We start from the raw sequence: 20211 nt of genomic DNA, 5'->3' as shown, positions 1-20211 counted from the left end.
GGGAAAGGGTTAAGACAGATACTAGTCAGGAGCATGTCTGTACAGAATGAAGATTAGGACTAAAAAGGAGCCATTCTGGTTGCGGGATCAGGTCCTCCCTCAGGGCTAGTTCCCAGTCACACCTCGCTACAGCTGCCTAGGGCATGGCAGACCCTGGGATGGCAGAAGCCAGGGAGCTGGTGCTGACGAAGCTTCGGTCTCCACCACCTACCTTGAGGTTCTCTAGAAATAGCTGCCTTTGAAATGAGGTGATGACTGTGTTATTTAATGGATGGGTACATCCTTTCATAACGTATACATATATCAAATCATCATGATGTACGCCTAAAATGTCGTACAATTTTGTCAATTATACTTCAATAAAGCTGAAAAAAAGAACTGCTGTTGCCATCTCACCTTAGATCTATTCCTTCCCCATCAGTTTATGACCTAACCCTTTTGCTATGACTATTCTATCCTCAGGTAATGCAGGTAGTCTTAACTACATTGGATTCAAGCTATACTCCATCCACCTAGTAGGAGCCACTTGCAGTACCCTAGCACTTAGCATAGTCTGTTTTCCTGAGGCAATGACATCTCTAGAATGCATTCACAGGCTTCTGAGTAAGACTGAAAAAGGAAGCCAAAGATGGGGCAAAACTCTGAAGCCTTCTTTCCGTGGTCACAAACCCAGAGGGGTCGGTTCACTTATGCTTTTCTGTATGGATAACATTCAAGAGTGTGAAAGGCAAAGTTACAGTCTTCCTTTTGCAGATTCGTTGGTCCTCTAAAGGACTGTGACCAGCTCTGCACTGTTCATGTAGTAAATGTGTTAAAGGCAGGAAACAATCCTTGCTTAGCTAGGCTGCTTGGGTGGGTCTCAGTTTTCCTAACCAGTGATTCCCTAAGGGAGTAATTTTAGTTGATGAACATTATCACCCTGGTCTGTTTCCTCCACACCACTTCCTACCCTTTACTCCCACAGGGACTGATTGCCAACAAGCCTTCTATAGTGGAGGGTTCTGGAGACTGAGAACTACTGGCTTCCAAAGTAGGGGTCCAGCTCCAGCTTAGGGGTTAAGAGCATGGAGTCTGAAGAAAGAGTGCCCGGGTCCAAATCGAGGATCCACTTGTTACTCGCTGGGGGACTGTAAGCACGTTACTTAAGCTCTCTGTACCTCAGTGGCCTCATCCTTAAAAAGGGCGCAATAAAAATACCTATATCACAGGAGAGTTATAGGAATTAAATAAGCTGCTATCTGCACAGCACTGAAAATAGTGAACAAAGTAAGTGTTTGCTGCTGTTATTGTTATTTTTTCCCTTCTCTTTCCACCTGGGCTCTCTCACTTACCCTGAGGATGAACACACCAGGTGCTCGGATGTTGGCTTTGATAGTAACAAGTAGGCTGTTAATCTCTTTGATGTATTCTGCTCTCATAGATACCAAAAACCTAGGAAAGAAGTGATCTTCAAATCCAAAGCAATAGCCTTCTGTAAAGAAACACTATGAGGGAACGGGGAAAAGTTGAGGAGTGATGCAAAAAATTACCTCACGTGACTGCCAACTTCAGAAAGACTGAAGGGCACACCACAATTATCTCCCCAGGCTTTGTGCTCACCAAACAGCAGTCAGATTCCTCTACAAAGGGTAATCGTAACCATGCCTGTGTGACCCTGGCATCTGAGATGGTGTCTGGAGACTCCTCCAAGGCCAGGGCACCATTCTTCCAACACCAGGGGCTACTTTACAAGCCGTATCTGTTTGATTCTCTCTTATCACAAGGATAGTGCACAGCAGCCTTTGAGATGAAAGCAAATCTTCATTTCCTGCTGCTAAAGAACTTCACAGAGAGGATGTGCAAGGTATGAGATGCTACATGATGGTGCGAGGCCCTCGGAAAAGAGGGTGGAGTTGTTCTTTTTCCAGAAGGACATAAACCGGCTAAAGAACTAATGTTCTTAATGTATCAGCTTGATTTCGATCAGAAATACATGCATCTCACCTGTAAGAAAATGTTTTCAGGATGTATTATGTTCAGGGCACTATATTAGGCACTGAGGATAAGAAACAATCCCTTCCTCAGTGACCATAAACTCTGGCGTAGAAGACAGTAAACAGTTGATGACAAATCAGTATGAGAGAGGGAATGGATGGTTTATTTCCCATTAACAAACCAATTAACAGCTATGAGAAAGTACAATGCAGGAAGGCCAATTCAAGAAATATTTATTACGAGGCCATTTTATGAAACTGACTATGCCAGGGAAAACTAGGAGTGATTGGTAGTATCACTTTGCTTCTCACGGATGACTTCCAAATTCAATTGTAATAGTAATAATAATATTATTAAATGTTTAAGACCTCTATTAAGTGTTTACTGTGTGCCAAACATGGTTCTCAGAAGCACTTTAGATCTTTTAACCCATTTAATGCTCACAAGGTATTGAGGTAAGTACTACTATTATCCCACACTTTATGGCCCCCCCCAAAAAAATTAAGGTTCAGAGAGATTAAGAAACCTGCCCTATATTACACAGCTAGTAAGTACTGAAACAAGGAATGAAATTCTAACAGTCTAGGTTTATAGTCATTGTTTTAACCAATATGCTACTTTGTCTGGCAAGAAGGCCTTCTTCAGACAGGCTTGCCCATTAGCCAAACAACTCCTACTATACCCCAGCTACCCACTGCCCTCAATATGCCAAAATCTGGTTTGCTTTATACCCAAAGCATCATTTATCCTCAGTAAGGCTCACAAGCCTAGTTAATCATTGCCAAACGAGGCAGAAGACACAGAGGCCCTACCTAATGAAGAAGACCCTTGGGCTTCTCATTATGGAAGGAAAGGGAGGGAATGAGGGTGGCAGAAGAGGAGGAAGCGGCGGTCGAGGAGGAGAAGAACTGCTCCTGGTTTAAGTCTTTAAGCTATTCAGGGGCCTCAGAAAAAGGATCCAGAAAAAAATAAAAATCAACTGGAGAAAACACAAGACTAAAAAGTAATAAAGCCCATAAGTGAGAGAGTGACAGGGCTAGACACAAACCCTGATAGCCTTTCCCCGTCTGCCTGTGGTGTCAGGAAAGGGCTTTACAGTGAGGAAAGGGTTCCTGTGCATTTCTTCTGTTTGTTTTCTTACTAAAACTCTGTGCCATGCCCTGAGAGGGTTGCACCCCGCAGTGTGTAACGTGTCTTCTGTATCTGTAGCCTCTAGCAACTGGCATCTTTTGAACAAATCCACTTTGGCATGGGGACACTCAGAACGCAGTGACAAACTGACCCCAAAGCAGACACTATTTGAGCATGCCCCTGTAGAACACTTGTTTGCAACTTGCTGACCTCCACTGAAGCACGTGTGTATGCGGGCGTGTGCACACGCACATACACACACTCACAGGGCTGAGCCCTGGTGACTCTGGACACTCTACTCCCCTCCCAAAAGCCATTTGATCCTAGGAGAAGACCCCGCTGGCCAAACTACAAAGATCTGGAGGGCCCTGGGTGGACCCCAGAGACACACTCTTTGCTGAAAACTAGGTGCACTGCCGTGCCATTGCTGGGGTCCCAAGCGCTGCCCTTCACCCCAGAGCCGAGGTGGCCCTTCAGGCAGGCGGTGGTGGCCTCGGGTGTTTGCCTCCCCGCTGCAGTCAGCTCCTGGGTTCTGCAGGGTGGGCTCCAAGGCCACAGGGCCACCTTTCTTCCCTGACGCGCTCTTCCACAAACACTGGATCTGCTGAGCCTGGGGGGAGGGGCAGAGAGAAGCCCCCAGCCAGCAAGTGTGCACAGCGCACAGAGGGGAGGCGTGTGCAGGACGGAGGTGCGCCTCGGTTTACAACGTGGCTGCAGCGCCCGCACTTCCCTGTCTCAGGTGTGACGTTGATTTATTGTTGCTGAGTAACTTCTCGTGGTAGAAACGAAATTTCTTTTAATATATTACATATGTATGTACACACTCGTGTGAAATATATGTACTTTGAGGGGATCTATTTATGTTCCATGGGGAGTCATTCTTTCCCATCAGGAATCTCACCTGCTGCTTTGTGTATCTGGTCAGATTCCTGGCACGTTTTGTTTCCTGTTGTTTAGTAAAGGTGCTCTTCCTGGGATGCACACACACAAAAACACCAAGTCGCCCTCCTCAAAGGAGACCCATTTGACTACATTTTATTTCTTCTGAGGAGCCCTTAGCCTATCATTAACCCTTGTTAATTTTTAGAACAGCTCGAGTGGAGGATGTGAGGATGACGGGCCCTGTCTGGACACCGAATCTGAAGTGCCTGTGGGACACTCCAGCAGAGGTGTTCACCAAAGAGCCGGATACGCGAGTCTGAAGCTCAAGGGAGAGATCTGGCCTGACCGCAGTCTCCTGGGTCCTCAGCTACAGCTCTGGCCAAGACGCCATACCGCCTCCCTCTGCTTTTGGCATATGCCTTCAGGAGAGACAATAAGCCTTTCTTCCGTTTGGACGGCTACTTTCAAAGGTTCTGAAGTGAACTTCACTCAGAGATCTTGGCTGATCTTGATAGGCACGTGGGTGTTGCCACTTCCTCGCCTCTCCCAAATGCTGTGAGAATTACAGTCGGCAGAGTGGGTGACCAGCCATGAACCTAGAGCTCCTCTCCACCCCCAGCCCAAGTGTGGGCAGCCCACGGGCCCTGCCTGCCCCTGCCCTTTACCTAGTGAGCAACAGGAACAAGATTTCTCTGTCCTGCTCTCCAGAGTATGCCAGACAGAGCAGGTGTCAGACACTTGGCAGGCCATTTCCCCAACCTTATTAATTCCAGATAGGATGCGTATCTCGTGGATGACCAAAAGGGGGCCAGGTTATATTATATCAATACTTGCAAAGGCCACTGGTTACAGTTTAGCTTTCAAAATACCACTCAGTACTTATATTTCAACATAATACTCAAACTTTTTAAATTGAGAATTAAAAAGTAATAATCATGGTCTGTCATATCCTCAAGAGAGAAGCTAAGGAAGGTTCTTTCTTTAGCTTCCTTTAGAGAACATGAGGAAGGCTGGTTCTTGCATTTACAATCCAAACAAGATTGGAAAAAATAAAATTGGAAATACGACATCCTCTTAACTTGGTTTATGCCAGGGATTTAGAATGGTTACAGTGGTTTAGTGATTAAAAAAAAAAGAAATCTATGTGAACTCCAAGAAACCAAACAAAAACTGAGGTTGTTTGCTAATCAATGAGTACAACTGTTTGTACGTGAGCCCAAGGCAAAGGTCTCATTCTGCCAGGCACTGAGGTCGCAGCAACTTGTTCATCCCCTAATGTCTAGCCAGTTACCAAGCCCTGTGCTTTATAATGTCCTTTTCTTTTTTACTCCCGTGATCACCATTTGGCTAGATGTTACAGAGGACTGGTGAAAGTCTAGGAGAGAAGATAAGGAATTACAAGTCATGAATTTGAGTGGGGGGGAAAAGAGTATTTTAAAAGGATAGATTTGAACTGGGTGTGAAAATAATGTAGCACCTCATAGGCAGGAAGACTGCATCTCCTTAATGGACATACTATACCATATCCTTGCCTCGAGTTATACTTACAAACTAAATGTTATTAAAATTTAATATAAAATAAGTAAATAAAATACAATGTTAAATGTATCAATGGAGTAGCAAGCAATGATAGAGATTGAAGAAACGCTAAAATAGCAGTTAAGTACATAAAATAGTCTCCCCAGTTAATTAAGCAGAAGCCATCTAAATTAAGAGGTTAAGCAGGGTAACTGAAGAATCATCAGTAAGAGGGCTTCCCTGGTGGTGCAGTGGTTGAGAGTCCACCTGCCAATGCAGGGGACACGGGTTCGTGCCCCGGTCCGGGAGGATCCCACGTGCCGTGGAGCGGCTGGGCCCGTGGGCCATGGCTGCTGGGCCTGCGCGTCCGGAGCCTGTGCTCCGCAGCGGGAGAGCCCACAACAGTGAGAGGCCCACGTACCGCAAAAAAAAAAAAAAAAAAAAAAAAAAAAGAATCATCAGTAAGAAAAATGGATACCCTGTATAAATGAGGTTATGGTGAAGAAAAATGCTGGGGGAAACAGAGAGATGGTTTGTCATGTCTCACAGAAGAGGAAGTTCACGGGTGAGTACATATTCACGTGCATGTGTGTGTGTGTGTATGTATAAAGTACAAGGAAAAAAGAAATCAGGGCCCTGCACCATGAGGTCCTAACCAACCTCTCCAAACGTTTCCTCCCACGACCGCCATGAGATCCTTTGGTCTCCTCAAGGGTCAGCCTTGTCTCCTTGTCTCCCCCTTGGTCCACACCATAATCCTGACCGAGTGTCCTCCAACTGTGACTCTCTTTCTGCAACTTAGTGTCCTTAAAGGTCCAGCTCAAGCTCCATCATGTCTCACAAGCCCTTCCTGACAAGCCCAGCCCAGAGTGTCTTCCCCTTCCTCTATCCTCTGACAATTGCTGCCACTCACTCATTTTTTTAAAAAAATTCCAACAGTATAAAGCAAAACAAAGTTCCCTCCCAGGCATTTCAGTTGAGCACCTCCTTTCTCTCACCACTGGGCGCCTTCCTGAGTCTTTGGGAGTGTCTGATCCCCTCAATCTAATGAGAAGTTCTTTAAGGCAGGGACTGTGTCTTCACACATCTTTTAATCCTTCATATCACAAGACTATGGCCAAGGTATGAGCTGATCAACATCTACCAATGTGAATAAGTGGTATCATACAATGTTCAAAGGAAAGTACTACATTAATCATGAGAACATTCTGATTCTAACATACAAGATTAGGAAAGGAGAATTAACCGTAGTCATCTTTTCACTCAGTTCCTCCTAGGCGGAATAAGACTGTAGACTTCAGGTAAGGTAAGTGCAAAGGTAAATGGAAGAGGGGCTTAAGTAAGCAAAGCCAGACACGGACAATGGAGAGTAAGACTCTCATGAGGTAGATGCAAGAGAGACCAAGGAAAATCAACAATTATTTAATTGCAGTCAGATATAAAAACATACCCATATTTCCTTGAGCATCTTCTACCTTGTTTGATGAGGACAATAAAAAAGACGTCCTGGTGAAGTGAGGGCCCTGAAGAGATGGTTGTTGCTGCTGCTGCAGAGGCATGGTTTTGAGGACCACCCTCCAGTCCACCTGGCTAATATCTGACCTTGATCGAGCATGGCCGGGCTTAAAAGTAGAAGTTTCATCCAATAAATCATTCACAGAACGAGGTCTGTCCCTCCGACGCTGACAGATGTTGAAAAAATCAAAGGTTGAAGCTTCCTTTTGTTCCATCCAGGACAGATTATCTGGGGTTGTCCCTTTCTGGACCATAAACTGTTCTTTGGCAGGGAAGACATTTTGAGCTTTGGTTTCTAAGAACCTGGTCTTACAATGGTCCCAGATCATGCCTCCCTTGCCCAGGGAGGAGACATTTCTGATAGCACCATTGTCTATGTTACTGAGGACCTCATGCCCCACCAGTTCAGGAACTTCCTGAATCCCATAAACCTCTGCTTGCTGCACAGCCTTTTCTAGCTTACTATCAAAAGTAGTAAAGAAATCCTCAGTAACTTCCAGGGCTGGGCTGATATCATCCACTTCCAAAGCTTCCATGTCACAGGCTCCAAGAGGCCTAAGCCTCCTAAGCTTGTTCAGGAAAGGGCTTCATGAACATTCACCCGACAAAGAGAGGTAAAGTTTTGGGCAACAGAGTTCTGGAAACAACTGGAAGGAACTTTCATTCAGCTGCCCAGAGCAGGCCAAGCACAAGGGTGGTTGATGTTTTCCAGGACATTAAAAACATCTGCTAGATGATAACAGTCATCAACAAAGGTACTGGGAGACAAACATTCCTTTGAGATTATTCTTCAGTGAGACCTCTGTAAAGACAACAGGAAGTGCTTGTCAAGGCAATGTCACCACCATCTTTAATTTCCTGAAAGAAAATGAAAAGAACAACATTGGCACATAGTTCATTGTATTCTATATCATTGTATTCTATATACATAAATCTGCCCGCTTACTTCCTCATCTTTACATCTCTTCCATGGCAGTCATGCCCAAACGTGGACAAGACCTACAGAGAAGTTCCACTGTCAAGAGTACACATCGCTGGGACTACCCTGGTGGCACAGTGGATAAGAATCCACTTGCCAATGCAGGCAACACGGGTTCGATCCCTGGTCCGGGAAGATCTCACATGCTGTGGAGCAACTAAGCCCGTGTGCCACAACTACTGAGCCTGCACTCCAGAGCCCACGTGCCACAACTACTGAAGCCCATGTGCCTAGAGCCTGTGCTCCGCAGCAAGAGAAGCCACCGCAAGGAGAAGCCCGTGCACCGCAATGAAGAGTAGCCCCTGCTCACTGCAACTACAGAAAGCCAGCGTGCAGCAACGAAGACCCAATGCAGTCAAAAAAATAAATAAAATTAAAAATCTTAAAAAAAAAAGAGTACATATCACTGCATTGTATTAGAACTTACACAGAGCAGGGTGGGACTCTTGATAAGGGGAATTAAGGTCAGCAGCTTTTACTCATACAGAGAAGCCTACGCGAGCAGCTGTGAAAAGACTGCCCCGGCAAATCTCTGTGATATTGACCTAAGAGAGTTAGCCAAAGAGACTAGGAATTCTGTGACTGCGCTTATATCGTAATCAGTCTGAAAGTCATAAATGCATGAGTCCTGTCACAAACCGTGAAAGCACTGATGGTTTGTCAGGCTCAAAGGTGCAAGGGGGAAGTAGAGAGGGAGAATGGCCCTTTTATTAACCTGAATGTTTTTGTGTTGTGTTTCCTAAGCTTAGATTATGTAATGCCTGATGATGACTCTGGACTTCACAATTCTTCCAGTCATCTTGCAAAAAGGCTTCAGGATCCAAACTCCCTGAGGCTTTGAGGATTGGCTTACGAGTAGGTCCAGCCTTGGGGCTGGGCAGAAAGAATCATAACACTAACCACACTGTCTGGGAAATGCTAGATCTCCAAGGCCAGGCCAAACGAGAACAGTGATGCTGTCCAATATGGTAGACACTAGCCATACATGGCTATTTAAATTTAAATTTATTGGGTTTCCCTGGTGGCGCAATGGTTAAGAAGCCACCTGACAATGCAGGGGACACGGGTTCGAGCCCTGGTCCGGGAAGATCCCACATGCCGTGGAGCAACTAAGCCTGTGCGCCACAACTACTGAGCCTGCGCTCCAAAGCCCATGAGCCACAACTACCGAACCCACATGCCACAACTACTGAAGCCTGCACGCTTAGAGCCCACACTCCGCAACAAGAGAAGCTACTGCAATGAGAAGCCTGCGCACCTCAATGAAGAGTAGCCCCTGCTCGCCACAACTAGAGAAAGCCCATGCACAGCAACGAAGACCCAACACTGCCAAAAAAATAAATAAATAAAATAAATAATTTTTTTTTAATTTAGAAAATAAATAAATAAATAAATTTAAACTGATTAAAAATCAAATAAGGTTCCTCAGTCACACTAGCCACACTTCATGTGCTCAACATACACCTTTGTATCTTTACCAAAAAAATGAACAAAGAAACAAAACAACTAGGTAAGCTTTGTTTTCCTTAACTACTTACAAGTAGGTAAAACTAGGCAATTAGCAACACCTTTGCAAGTTGCTGCGAAGGTACATAAATGTGCTTTCTTCTTTAAAACTGCAAAATTTCTGTGGTTGATTAAAATAATTTTTAGCACTTAGGTCATTAAATCATTACATTTAAATCAACAGCACCAATCTACATTGCTTAATGTGTGTAAGTAAAACTACTATATACAGCCCGTTATTTTAAATGTATCAAGAAGGTTTGCAGGTCACAGGAACTTGGTGGCTAACCTCTTATAAAGTGATAATGACTGTGAATTTGTCTACTTTTTACATTTTCATGTTTATTATGTTAGCATTCATGAAGCAAGGCACAGATTGATTTTTGGTGATAAGATCAGTTATAATATTTTTCTAGCTGCAAACATGGTTTTGTTTGCTGTGTCTATGCTAAGCCTTGAGTCTCTTGAATCCTATAGCAGAGTTTCACTACTTCTGTCATTTTGAAACTTGGAATTTTTCAGTTTTATCTTGTACACCAGACGCTAAGAAAAAGAAATACATAATAAATCTAAAATTTCTAGTTCTTTATTTACTAAAATTTTAAATGAACATAATAAAATGTTTCCCATTTTATAGAAGAGGCACCAAGGTGCCGAGCACTAAGTTATTCACCTAAGATTCTATTATGAATGTTCCTTTTCTTACCTAGTTCTTAAAATTCAGTCTTTAATCATACTAGAGAGAGTAAATACCTTTAAACTGATTCTTTCCTTTTTTTTTTTTAAAATCAAAATGTCTAGGAATATACTCTTTGTGCTCCCTGCTTTGGTATTCACAGGCTGGCTAGGAGCATATAACCATTGACAGCCAGCACTGCTGGCTTGTGGAACACTCCATCACACTGCGTTCTAAGATTGTAGACTGTTAGACAAAGACGGGACCTTCGAGATCATCCTCTCAACCCCAACTTTCACAGAGGGGACACTGAGGCCCACAGAAAGTAAGATGTCCCAGGGACACTTCCCTATGCAATGCCTCATTTAATCCTCATTAAGGGCAGTAACAATTCAACTTGAGAACCATTTCAATGCTGTTTAACAAGGGATTCTGGAAACCACTCGTCTACCATCCATTAAGGTCACGACAGGTCCAAGATGCTGAAGACGGAAGGATGAATAAGATACAGTCCTTGCCCTAAAGAGGCTCACAGTCTATCATGATGAGCCTAAGAAAATAAGTCCAAAAAACTGCCTTGACAGAGGATGGAAACAGATTTGGTGGGGGAAGGAGGGAAGGGTCACTTGCCAGCAAAGGTGAGGGAGAGATTAAGAAGGCCTTCAAAGGGAGGTGCCCTCTGAGTTGAGTCTAGAAAACTTAGAAGGTATTTGCCTGGATGGCTTGGAAGAAATTAGGAAGAGTAAATCACCTTTTGGTTAGCAAGCGATTTTCAAGTTTATTATATAAAATGACTTTCCATAGGCAGTGTAGTGAGCAATGCAGTGGAGAAATAGCAAGCAATCTAGGGGATCTAGAGTCAGAGCTAGGTCCAAATCCTAATTCTGTCTCACACTAGCTATGTAATTTGGGGTAAGATTTTGCTGAACCACCCCCCAAGTCCACCCCAAGTCCTCTGGGCTAATCTGTTCTTCCTATTCTAGGAATTTCACTGTTAGTGCTTTCCATTGCTTCTGTCTGGAACCTACACAGCTATTCTCTTTGCTTTCTGATGTAAATATGCATTTACCCTTAAAAACCATACTCTACTCTTCACTGTGTGCCCCAGCATTTCCATGCCACTCTTCCTCCCCTCATTCCTCCACTTAGTTACAAAGGCCTTTCAGTTCCTCCTTCAAGGTTTACCATTTTGATCTCCAGGCCTGCCCACGGGCTGTTCCCATCGCTGGAGGGGTTACTCCCTCCTGGACTCTTTTGTCCATTGCATCAATGCCTAATCATCCTTCAGGGTCCAATCTAACATCAAGTGACAGACCTGTATTCTCTAAAGAGAGCCACAGCAATATCTCCTATCCCACGTGCTTTTTGGCAATGAGAACTTGCTACTTCCCCATCAAGAAGTGAGTTTATTTTTCCACTCCCATGAATCGGGGCAAAGCTTGTGATGTTTTGATCAGTAGAGTGTGGCTGTGCCCATTGGTGGTGCAGCCTTTGACTGGCCTGGTGGCTTCCTCTTCCTGTCTCTTGGAGCTCTAAGCTGATTATATAGAAAGTCCAGGCTACTCTGCTGGAGGGAGAGACCACATGCTAGAGCACAGAGGCACCAGACATGTGAGGGAAGAAGCCATCTTGAATGACAGCCCAGTTGAGCTCTCCGATTATTCCAGCCCTAGTCAGTATCATAAGAGATTCCCAAGTGAGAATCTTCCAGCTGAGTCCAGTTAGCCCAGAACCATGAGAGATAATAAATTGTTTTCAGACACTAAATTTCAGAGTAGTTTGCCACACAGCAAACAATAATCAGGACTTACCACTTCCTTAGGGAAGCATTCTCTGGTGTCCCAGACTAGGTTAAATGTACTCATTTAAGGACAGAAGGGCCTTGGTTCAGAAGGGCACCAGCACTTCTGTAAGTTATACACATCACATTTGTAATTACTAGTTTCGGTGTCAATAACCCCTTAGGCAGCAACTGTCAATTTTGTTCACCCATGGACCCCCCAAACACAGTTGCAGTTCAATAAATATTTGTTGAATAAATGAATTATTTTTGAGTGGGTATCTTTAGAATCACGGCATTGTTTTCTTTTCCCCCTTTTTCTTTTGTTGTTAGTACCTGACTTACATTCCTCTTACCACATAATGATTATCTCTAGCAATAAACAATAGAGGTACTGCTTTAACAACAGCCAAAAAAAATTAATCTTTAGTATAATAAATGAATTAACAGACCAATGTGAGAGACCCAGCCCTTTGCCTGTATTTTCACAGTACAAATTAAATAGCTAAAAAGAATTTGAGAGTTGCAGTGATTTATTCATTCCATAAACATTTACTGAAGCATCTACTGTGTTCTAGGCACTAGTGATACGACAGTGAACAAGACAGACATAAACCCTACCCTTGTAGAACTTACATTCTAGTGAGCACTTACTATTTAGACACTGCTCTAAATGCCTTCAATGTCTTACCTCATCTGTTAAGGTGTGGTGAGAAGGCTGATGTACTCCTCCACACTCTAGCAATCCGATCCATCCCATCCCATCCCAAATCCCAACCCTCTATGAAGTCTTTCCTGAGACTCAATCCTTTCGGATCTCTCCCTTCCCCAAATATCTAAAGCATCACTAAACAAGTCAACTTTGCAGACTGTCTTTTTCCCTCAATTAGACTATAAGCTTCTCGAGGGCAAGTCCCATACCCATGTCTCTGTCACCCAACAAAGGCAGCAGGGTGTTCCTGCCTCTTGTCTTCCTCCTTCTAAAGCAGCCTCCACATCGTTTCTCTTAACCCTTCAGAGTCTTCCCAGTAAAACAGGGCTCAGCAAACATTTTCTTTTTTTTTTTTTTAATTTTTTTTTAAACTCTGGCAACCACTATCAGCAAACATTTTCTGTAAAGAACCGGTAATAAACAGTTTAGGCTTTGTGGGCCACACAGTCACTTTTGCAACTACTCAGGTTTACGGTTGTAGTGAGGTAAATAGCCACAGGCAACATGGAAATGAATGGACATGTCTGTGTTCTGATAAACCTTTATTTACAAAACAGGCAGATAAACAAAATATGATACATCCATACAATGGAATATTATTCAGCCTTTGAGAGGAAGGAACTCCTGTCACATGCTACAACATGAATGAACCTCGAGGATATCATACTAAGTAAAATAAACCAGTTACAAAAAGAAATACTGCGTGGTTCAATGTATATTAAGAAGTCATATTCATGGAAATAGAAAGGTAGAATGGGGGTTACCAGGGCTGGAGGGGAGGAGGGAAAAGGGAGTTATTGTTTAATGAGTATAGAGTTTCAGATCTGCAAGATGAAAAGTTCTGGAGATCTGTTTCACAGCAATGTGAATATAAACACTACTGACCTTAAAATGATTAGATGGTAAATTGTATGTTTTTTACCACGACTTAAAACAAACAACCAAAAAACAAGCAGAGGGCCAGATTTTCCAGCGGGCTGTGGTTTGCCAATTCCTGGCCTAGAAGATCTAGTTCAGCCCCCTGAGGAGAGGAGGAGGAAGTCAGGAGTGACAACTTCGGGTCTCAGGAGGAAGAAAGGAACAGCAGCTCCACCAATTACCAGGAATGGGACTTCAGCAAGTCACTTACTAATCTCAGTTTTCTCATTTGCAAAATCAGCAAGTTAATAATACCTCTCTCCTAAAATAGTTGAGAGAACTAAATAGGACAATGCATGGCATGGTTCCCGGCACACGGTATAGCACATGAATAACAACAGCCTAAAAGCCCTCACCTGATGGGTTCCATCACCTTTCCTCTGTGACCTCATACTCTCCTTACCCCCTACCCTCCCTTCCACATGAGCCGCCCTGCCGGTTCTCCAACTTGCAGACATGTTTTCACCTCAGGGTCTTTGCATTGGTTCCCAATACCAACATGGTGAACTCTCTCTTTAAGTGACTGTTCATGTCACCTTCTCAATGAGGCCTCCCCTGACCACCCTATTTTAAATTATGACATGTGTCTCTACCCTGGACTTCTGATCCCCTTTACTCTGTTTTTTATTTTTTTTAATAACCTTTTAATTTTAGAACAGTTTTAGATTTAAAGAATTATTGCAGGGCTTCCCTGGTGGCGCAGTGGTTGAGAGTCCGCCTGCCGATGCAGGGGACACGGGTTCGTGCCCCGGTCCGGGAAGATCCCACATGCCACGGAGGGGCTGGGCCCGTGAGCCATGGCCGCTGAACCTGGGCGTGCGGAGCCTGTGCTCCGCAACGGGAGAGGCCACAGCAGTGAGAGGCCCGCGTACCGCAAAAAAAAAAAAAAAAAAAGAATTATTGCAAAGACAGTACAATGAGCTCCTATATACCCCACAAACAGTTTCCTCCACGTAACAGCTTGCATTAATGTGGTACATTTGTCACAATTAATGAACCAATATTGATACATGATTGTTAACTAAAGTTCATACTTTGTTCAGATTTCCTCAGCTTTTCCCTAATATCCTTTTCCTGTTCAAGGATCCTATCCAGGATATCACACGGCATTTAGATGTCAAGTCTCCTTAGCGTTCTCTCAGCTGTGACGGTTTCTCAGACTTTACTTGTTTTTGATAACTCTGACAGTTTTGAGGAGCGCTGGTCAGGTATTTTATAGACTGTCCCTCAACTGGGATTTGTTTAATGTTTTTCTCATGATAAGACTAGGGCTGTATATTTGGGGGAGAAAAACTACAGAGGTAAAGTGTCATTCTGATCACATCATAACAAGAGTAGATACTATCAACATGACTTACTACTGCTCACGTTAACCTTGATCACCTGGCTGGACCCTTCTTCCTTATGCATCTACCATCTTCTAACAAATCACTCAATTTACTTATTATTTAATGTCTAGTGTTTCTCTCACCTCACTAAAGTATAAGCTCCTCGAGGGCAGGAATCGATGCTTATTTTGTTCACTAATGTATCCCAAGTACATAGAGAATGCCTGACACACACACACAAAAGGCACTAGATAGATACACGCTGAATGAATACACTGTTACTCCTTTGCATGACATTCATCGCCCTTCATGACCTATCCACCTCTCCAGTTTGTCCTTCCTGACCAACATTCACCTTGCTGTTTTACTCCTCCATGCTTTGGCCCAAGCTGGGGAGCCTTCCGAATTGCTCAGGCTCCCAGAACACCCTGGGTTTGCCACAATGTACTGTAATGATGAACAATTTCTCTCCATCCCACTCTATACTCCAAGCTACTTGACAGCAGACGTGATGCCTTACTGACCCTCCTATATAATCTCTATGACTTCATCTTTTGGGGCTCCATTTTCCAACCTTTCTCCTTTTGGAATTTATCTTTTCCCTAGGATGTATAGGCCTCAAATTCACTACAATACAAGGGTCTAATGCGAAGTTTAGTCTCCATAAATGAACACCTCTTACTAGCTTGCCTCATTTGGTTTTGAAATTAATTAATTAAAAAATAATAACAACATGGGCTTCCGTGGTGGCGCAGTGGTTAAGAATCTGCCTGCCAATGCAGGGGACATGGGTTTGATCCCTGGTCTGGGAAGATCCCACATGCGGAGCAACTAAGCCTGTGCACCACAACTGCCGAGCCTGCACTCTAGAGCCCGCGAGCCACAACTATTGAGCCTGTGTGCCACAGCTACTGAAGCCCACGTGCCTAGAGCCCGTGCTCCGCAACAAGTGAAGCCACCGCAATGAGAAGCCCACACGCAGCAAAGAAGACCCAATGCAAAAGAAAAAAAAAAAGACCCAATGCAGCCAAAAACAAAATAAACAAATTAAATAATAATAATAACAACATATTCAGACAGGTCAAAATATGAACAGGACTTTCCTCTGACAAAGTGAACTGAGTGAAATCACCGTGTGGGTGCAGTGTGGTTTGCCTCCACACAAAAAGTGGAAATCAGGAGCTAATTAGAACTGTGTTCTAAATCTGGCTCAACCACACACGTGCTGGGTGGCCTCTGGCAAACCATTAAACCTCTGGGTATCTTACTCAGCTACCTGTATCCAACAACATTGCTAATATCAAATTGCTTCACATGTGGCTCATTGACCGGGTAGCTGTTCCAACACATCTTTAAAATATGTAAACTGCTATATAATTATGGAGCCCTCCACTGGACCTCACCCATTCAAGAACCACCTGCTCCTGTCTTCCCCTGGAAAGATATGTCAGCCCAACAACAGAAAAGTCAGCAACCAACTATTTATAACACCCTACTTTTCAGCCAAACTCAATGATCTACAGACACTTTATTTTATTTTTATAAAGAATACCCTTTCTGTAAAAAGGATTATTTCCCCAATGTAACAGATTGAGAAACTGAGGTCCATTTGTCAGTGTTGTCATAAAAGCTCAATCCAAAGAATTCCATGCATGCATCAAAATGTTAACAGGATGCAGAATCAGTGCATCACTGTTTCCTAACAAGGAAATCTGCTGCTTACATGCTCATTAGGCAAGGTTAATTAGCAGGATGAATACAGCAGTCCTTCCACACAGAAGTAGAAGCAGATATGAGTAATAATACCAGCCTGGCCCACACAGAGATGCCACTTTCTCCCAAGCTGGATGGTAAAAACGCTGACTTCCTCCCACTTGACTAAATGGCTGGTATTCAGAACGTAATGAGTGCTCAAGAGGGTGTCTGGGGCCTTGTAGTTTTAGAAGCAGCTGGACTACGGAGAAAAATGCAATACCAAAGACACCTAGGATAAACAGTTTCTGCCAATCACTTTCAAACATGAGAAACAAGGGTGACTATAAGAATGGTCAGCACATGTGGCTCTCACACGGTCTTCACTTTGGTTAAGGCCACAGCTGACTATAAATTTTCTGAGAGTTGCATAATGTAAAGGCTCCACCACAAGAGAATATGACCCTAGTAAAAATGCTCCTGGATTATCAGGCTACAGGAGGTTACGCTTTGTCATGGCGCTTTGTCATAAAGACATGCTGTAATGTAAGCATGTTGATGGAGCACAGGCAAGCCAAGAGCAGCAGATAAGGAAATGGTGCCTCTGTGGACCTCATAAGAAGAGTTCAGGGGCTCTTTCAGAGGAGAAAGACAGCTAGAAACACAAATGGAATCCCATCTTCATAGGCCTGGAGGGAACATTAAATGGCTACATTTATCTAAGTTTCAATAAATGAGAAGTGTATTGCCTGGCAATACCTAAGGAACATATCATTTAGAAATATAATTTTACAGTGTTTTCCCCAGTTATGAAGGTAATAAACCCATAAAAACTCTGGAAAATACTGACAGATATGGAAAAGAAAATAAAAATCAGTCATGATCTCAGAACGAAATAGTTAGGTGTGTTTTTATCTAATATTTAATTGGAATCAGATTATATACAGTACACAATTTGGGCACACTGTCTGTTTAAAGACCTGCTCAAAAAGCAAATACCAGTAATTATTAACCGTGAAAAGAAAAAAGAAATGTCTCAGAGTGTGCTGTGCCCACCGATAGCTTACAGCCTGGCACAAGGCCCCACCTGACTGAACTCTCTTCCACCCTGTCCAGGGACCTCCTCTCTATACTGCCACTAGTGCACTGCAAAGCCCTGACCCGCCTCGAGCATGTCAACCGGTCCCTCCTCAAACCTTTCCTCCCCAGGTTTCATGGGCACCGCGCTCTCTGTTTTCCTCTCATTTCTACCCTCTCCTTCTCTGTTCCATCTTCCTCCTTTCCTTCCTGGTCTGCTCATCAAATAGGGGCATCACCTCAGCTCTCTTCTCTGACTACAGCCGCATGTACTCCTCGGGTCAGTTTAGCCCCATGATTACCTCCATGCTCACACCTCCCAAATTTCCACCTTCAGTCTCCATGGACTCTGGTCCCATGTCCCCAACTTTTTGTAGGACATTTCTGTCTGGCTTATCATCTGGCAAAATGAAGCTCAACTTGTCTAAAGCCACACTCAGCTGTTCACTCAACAATTATTTGCTGACTGCTCACTATGGGTTGGGTGCTGTCTGAGGTACTGGGGAGACGGTAGCAAATAAAACCCTTCAATGCAGCTCCCACTGACAACAGGGCCCAACTCTCTAACCTGACACTCTAGGCCTTTCACAGTCTTGGACTAGCTTGCCTGTCCAACTTCCCGCTTCCCTTCCATAAGACATTCTTTTCCTCCAAACTGGGATGCTACTGCTCAAGTTTTAGGCTTTCCCAACTCCAAAACTTTGCTTACAGTTATCTCTGAGGTACCGTCTCCCCACCTCTACCTACTGAAATTCTATCCACTCTTCAGGCTTACTTGCCACCTCTTCCACAAGCTTTCTGTGATTCCTCACCCCAAAACGGTCAGCTCTTTCTTTAAATGTGCAGAGAATGGCTTTGGTACTGCCTCCACAACTTACACTGCCTGCTGCCTGTTCCTTCTGAAATGATGATGATAATAATTATATTATCTTATAATAATTATATTATCTTATATTATTATAATATATTATATTATATTATAATAACTACCCAAAGCATATTTTGTGCCAGGTGCATTGCTCAGTACTTTATATCTCTAAGCCTCACCATGTGTAAAGTGATGAGGAAACTGAGGCGAAACGATACCTGGTAACTTTCCTGAGGTCACACGCCTACCCTACTGGACTTACAGCAACTTGGGCACAGCGATTCTACCCCATTTCATTTTTACAACCCTCACTGGGCCTAACACAATGGCTAGTACACAATGGGTGCTCAGTAAATATGGGCTGAATGAACGACTGCATAAAGAGCATGTTTTCAAAGTACTGACCTCTGTAAATATAAACACCACTCTGCTTTTCTGGCCAAAGTATATTTGAATTCATTATAAGCTCGTTTAATAAAAATTTGACATGCTTTCCAAAACGTTATGTTGACTTGAGCTTTTAAATTTTTTCTTGGTTAGAAAAAGCTTCCAAGCTATTGAAACTGGGTTTAAAAATAACATGGCAAAGGTCAGGTAGCAAAGACCTCACTCAGACCTTTTATAGAAACAAGAGCGCCTATGCAGCGCTTGGGAATTATTTTGTGAACCACTCCAAATCCATAGCTTGGCTGGTCTAATTTTCCAGTGACTTAGAGCTCAAGCTCTTTTTAATACCAGAAAGGACATGTTCCTTTTGAAATACCCCCGGGCAATCAACCTAAGCATTTTTCAGTCCATCTCTGTGCTTACTGTTTGCCTCTTGCAAAAATCATTGAGACATTTGATGCCCCAAGATGTTTTCCCAGAAACCAACCTAAATATAAGTGTGGGGCTTCAAATCTCCAATTGCTCTGCTATTGAAGGCAGCAATGTTATTATGCCCCTGTGGCACCCACTGCGCTGGAAAGCCAAGACTTCTGATTGAGAAGCCCATTTTCATAAAACCACCAGCATTCCAAAATGTCCTGGTTTTAGGAGCAAAACAGACAGACACAAACTTCAGTTACTTAAGTGTCTAAAAATGCAGACTCAATGTTTTCCATTCCCCGTTACCTCCATGGCAGGAAACAGTGATTAAAAAACAAACAAAAGAATCACTCAAATTACCTCCATCCTAGGACTGAGGTGAAGAAGTTGAAAAGATCCATCATAAAAACCACGTGTGCTAGAGTCACCCTCCAACTGCAACAGGGAATAAGGAGTACATGGAGGCGTCGTCTAAACCAGCTGGCGTGAGACCTCGTAATGGCCACCCCAAGGAGGAACGCTGAGACCCAGCTATGCAAGATACCCAAAAAAGCTAAAGAAATAGCTTTTCAGATTAGCATCTTTAAAGATGTCATCCGCTCATATAACTATTTGACTTTATTGAGAATAATCGTCTTCACATGCATGGTTTAGAGCATGGTTTATAAAGCACTTGATAAGCTTCTTGAAAAAAATTTGTAGTAATCTCAACAGAGACAGGTAAGTAAAGTAGCAGGATTATTTTAGAGATGATGAAACAGAGACCAAAATGACTCATCTACTGTCAGTGGAAGGCCCCATGGGGAAGAAAAAGAAATTCCCAGAATCCCTGTCAAATTACTGAGTCC

At 43.4% G+C, this 20211-nt stretch overlaps 1 protein-coding gene across 3 annotated transcripts in view; it reads right to left on the bottom strand.

Annotated features, from left to right (window-relative positions):
• Window positions 1-20211, bottom strand: part of PLEKHM3 (pleckstrin homology domain containing M3) — a 183259-nt gene that overhangs the window by 152859 nt on the left and 10189 nt on the right. For all 3 annotated transcript variants that reach the window (XM_060016203.1, XM_060016202.1, XM_060016204.1), the window contains exon 2: window positions 6956-7878. In XM_060016203.1, coding sequence (XP_059872186.1) covers window positions 6956-7556 — 601 coding nt within the window. In that variant the 5' untranslated portion in view covers window positions 7557-7878. The remainder of the gene's footprint in view (window positions 1-6955; window positions 7879-20211) is intronic.

Source organism: Delphinus delphis, chromosome 7 (assembly GCF_949987515.2).
Source record: "Delphinus delphis chromosome 7, mDelDel1.2, whole genome shotgun sequence".
NCBI lineage: Eukaryota > Metazoa > Chordata > Mammalia > Artiodactyla > Delphinidae > Delphinus > Delphinus delphis.
This window is presented reverse-complemented; position numbering and strand designations above follow the sequence as displayed.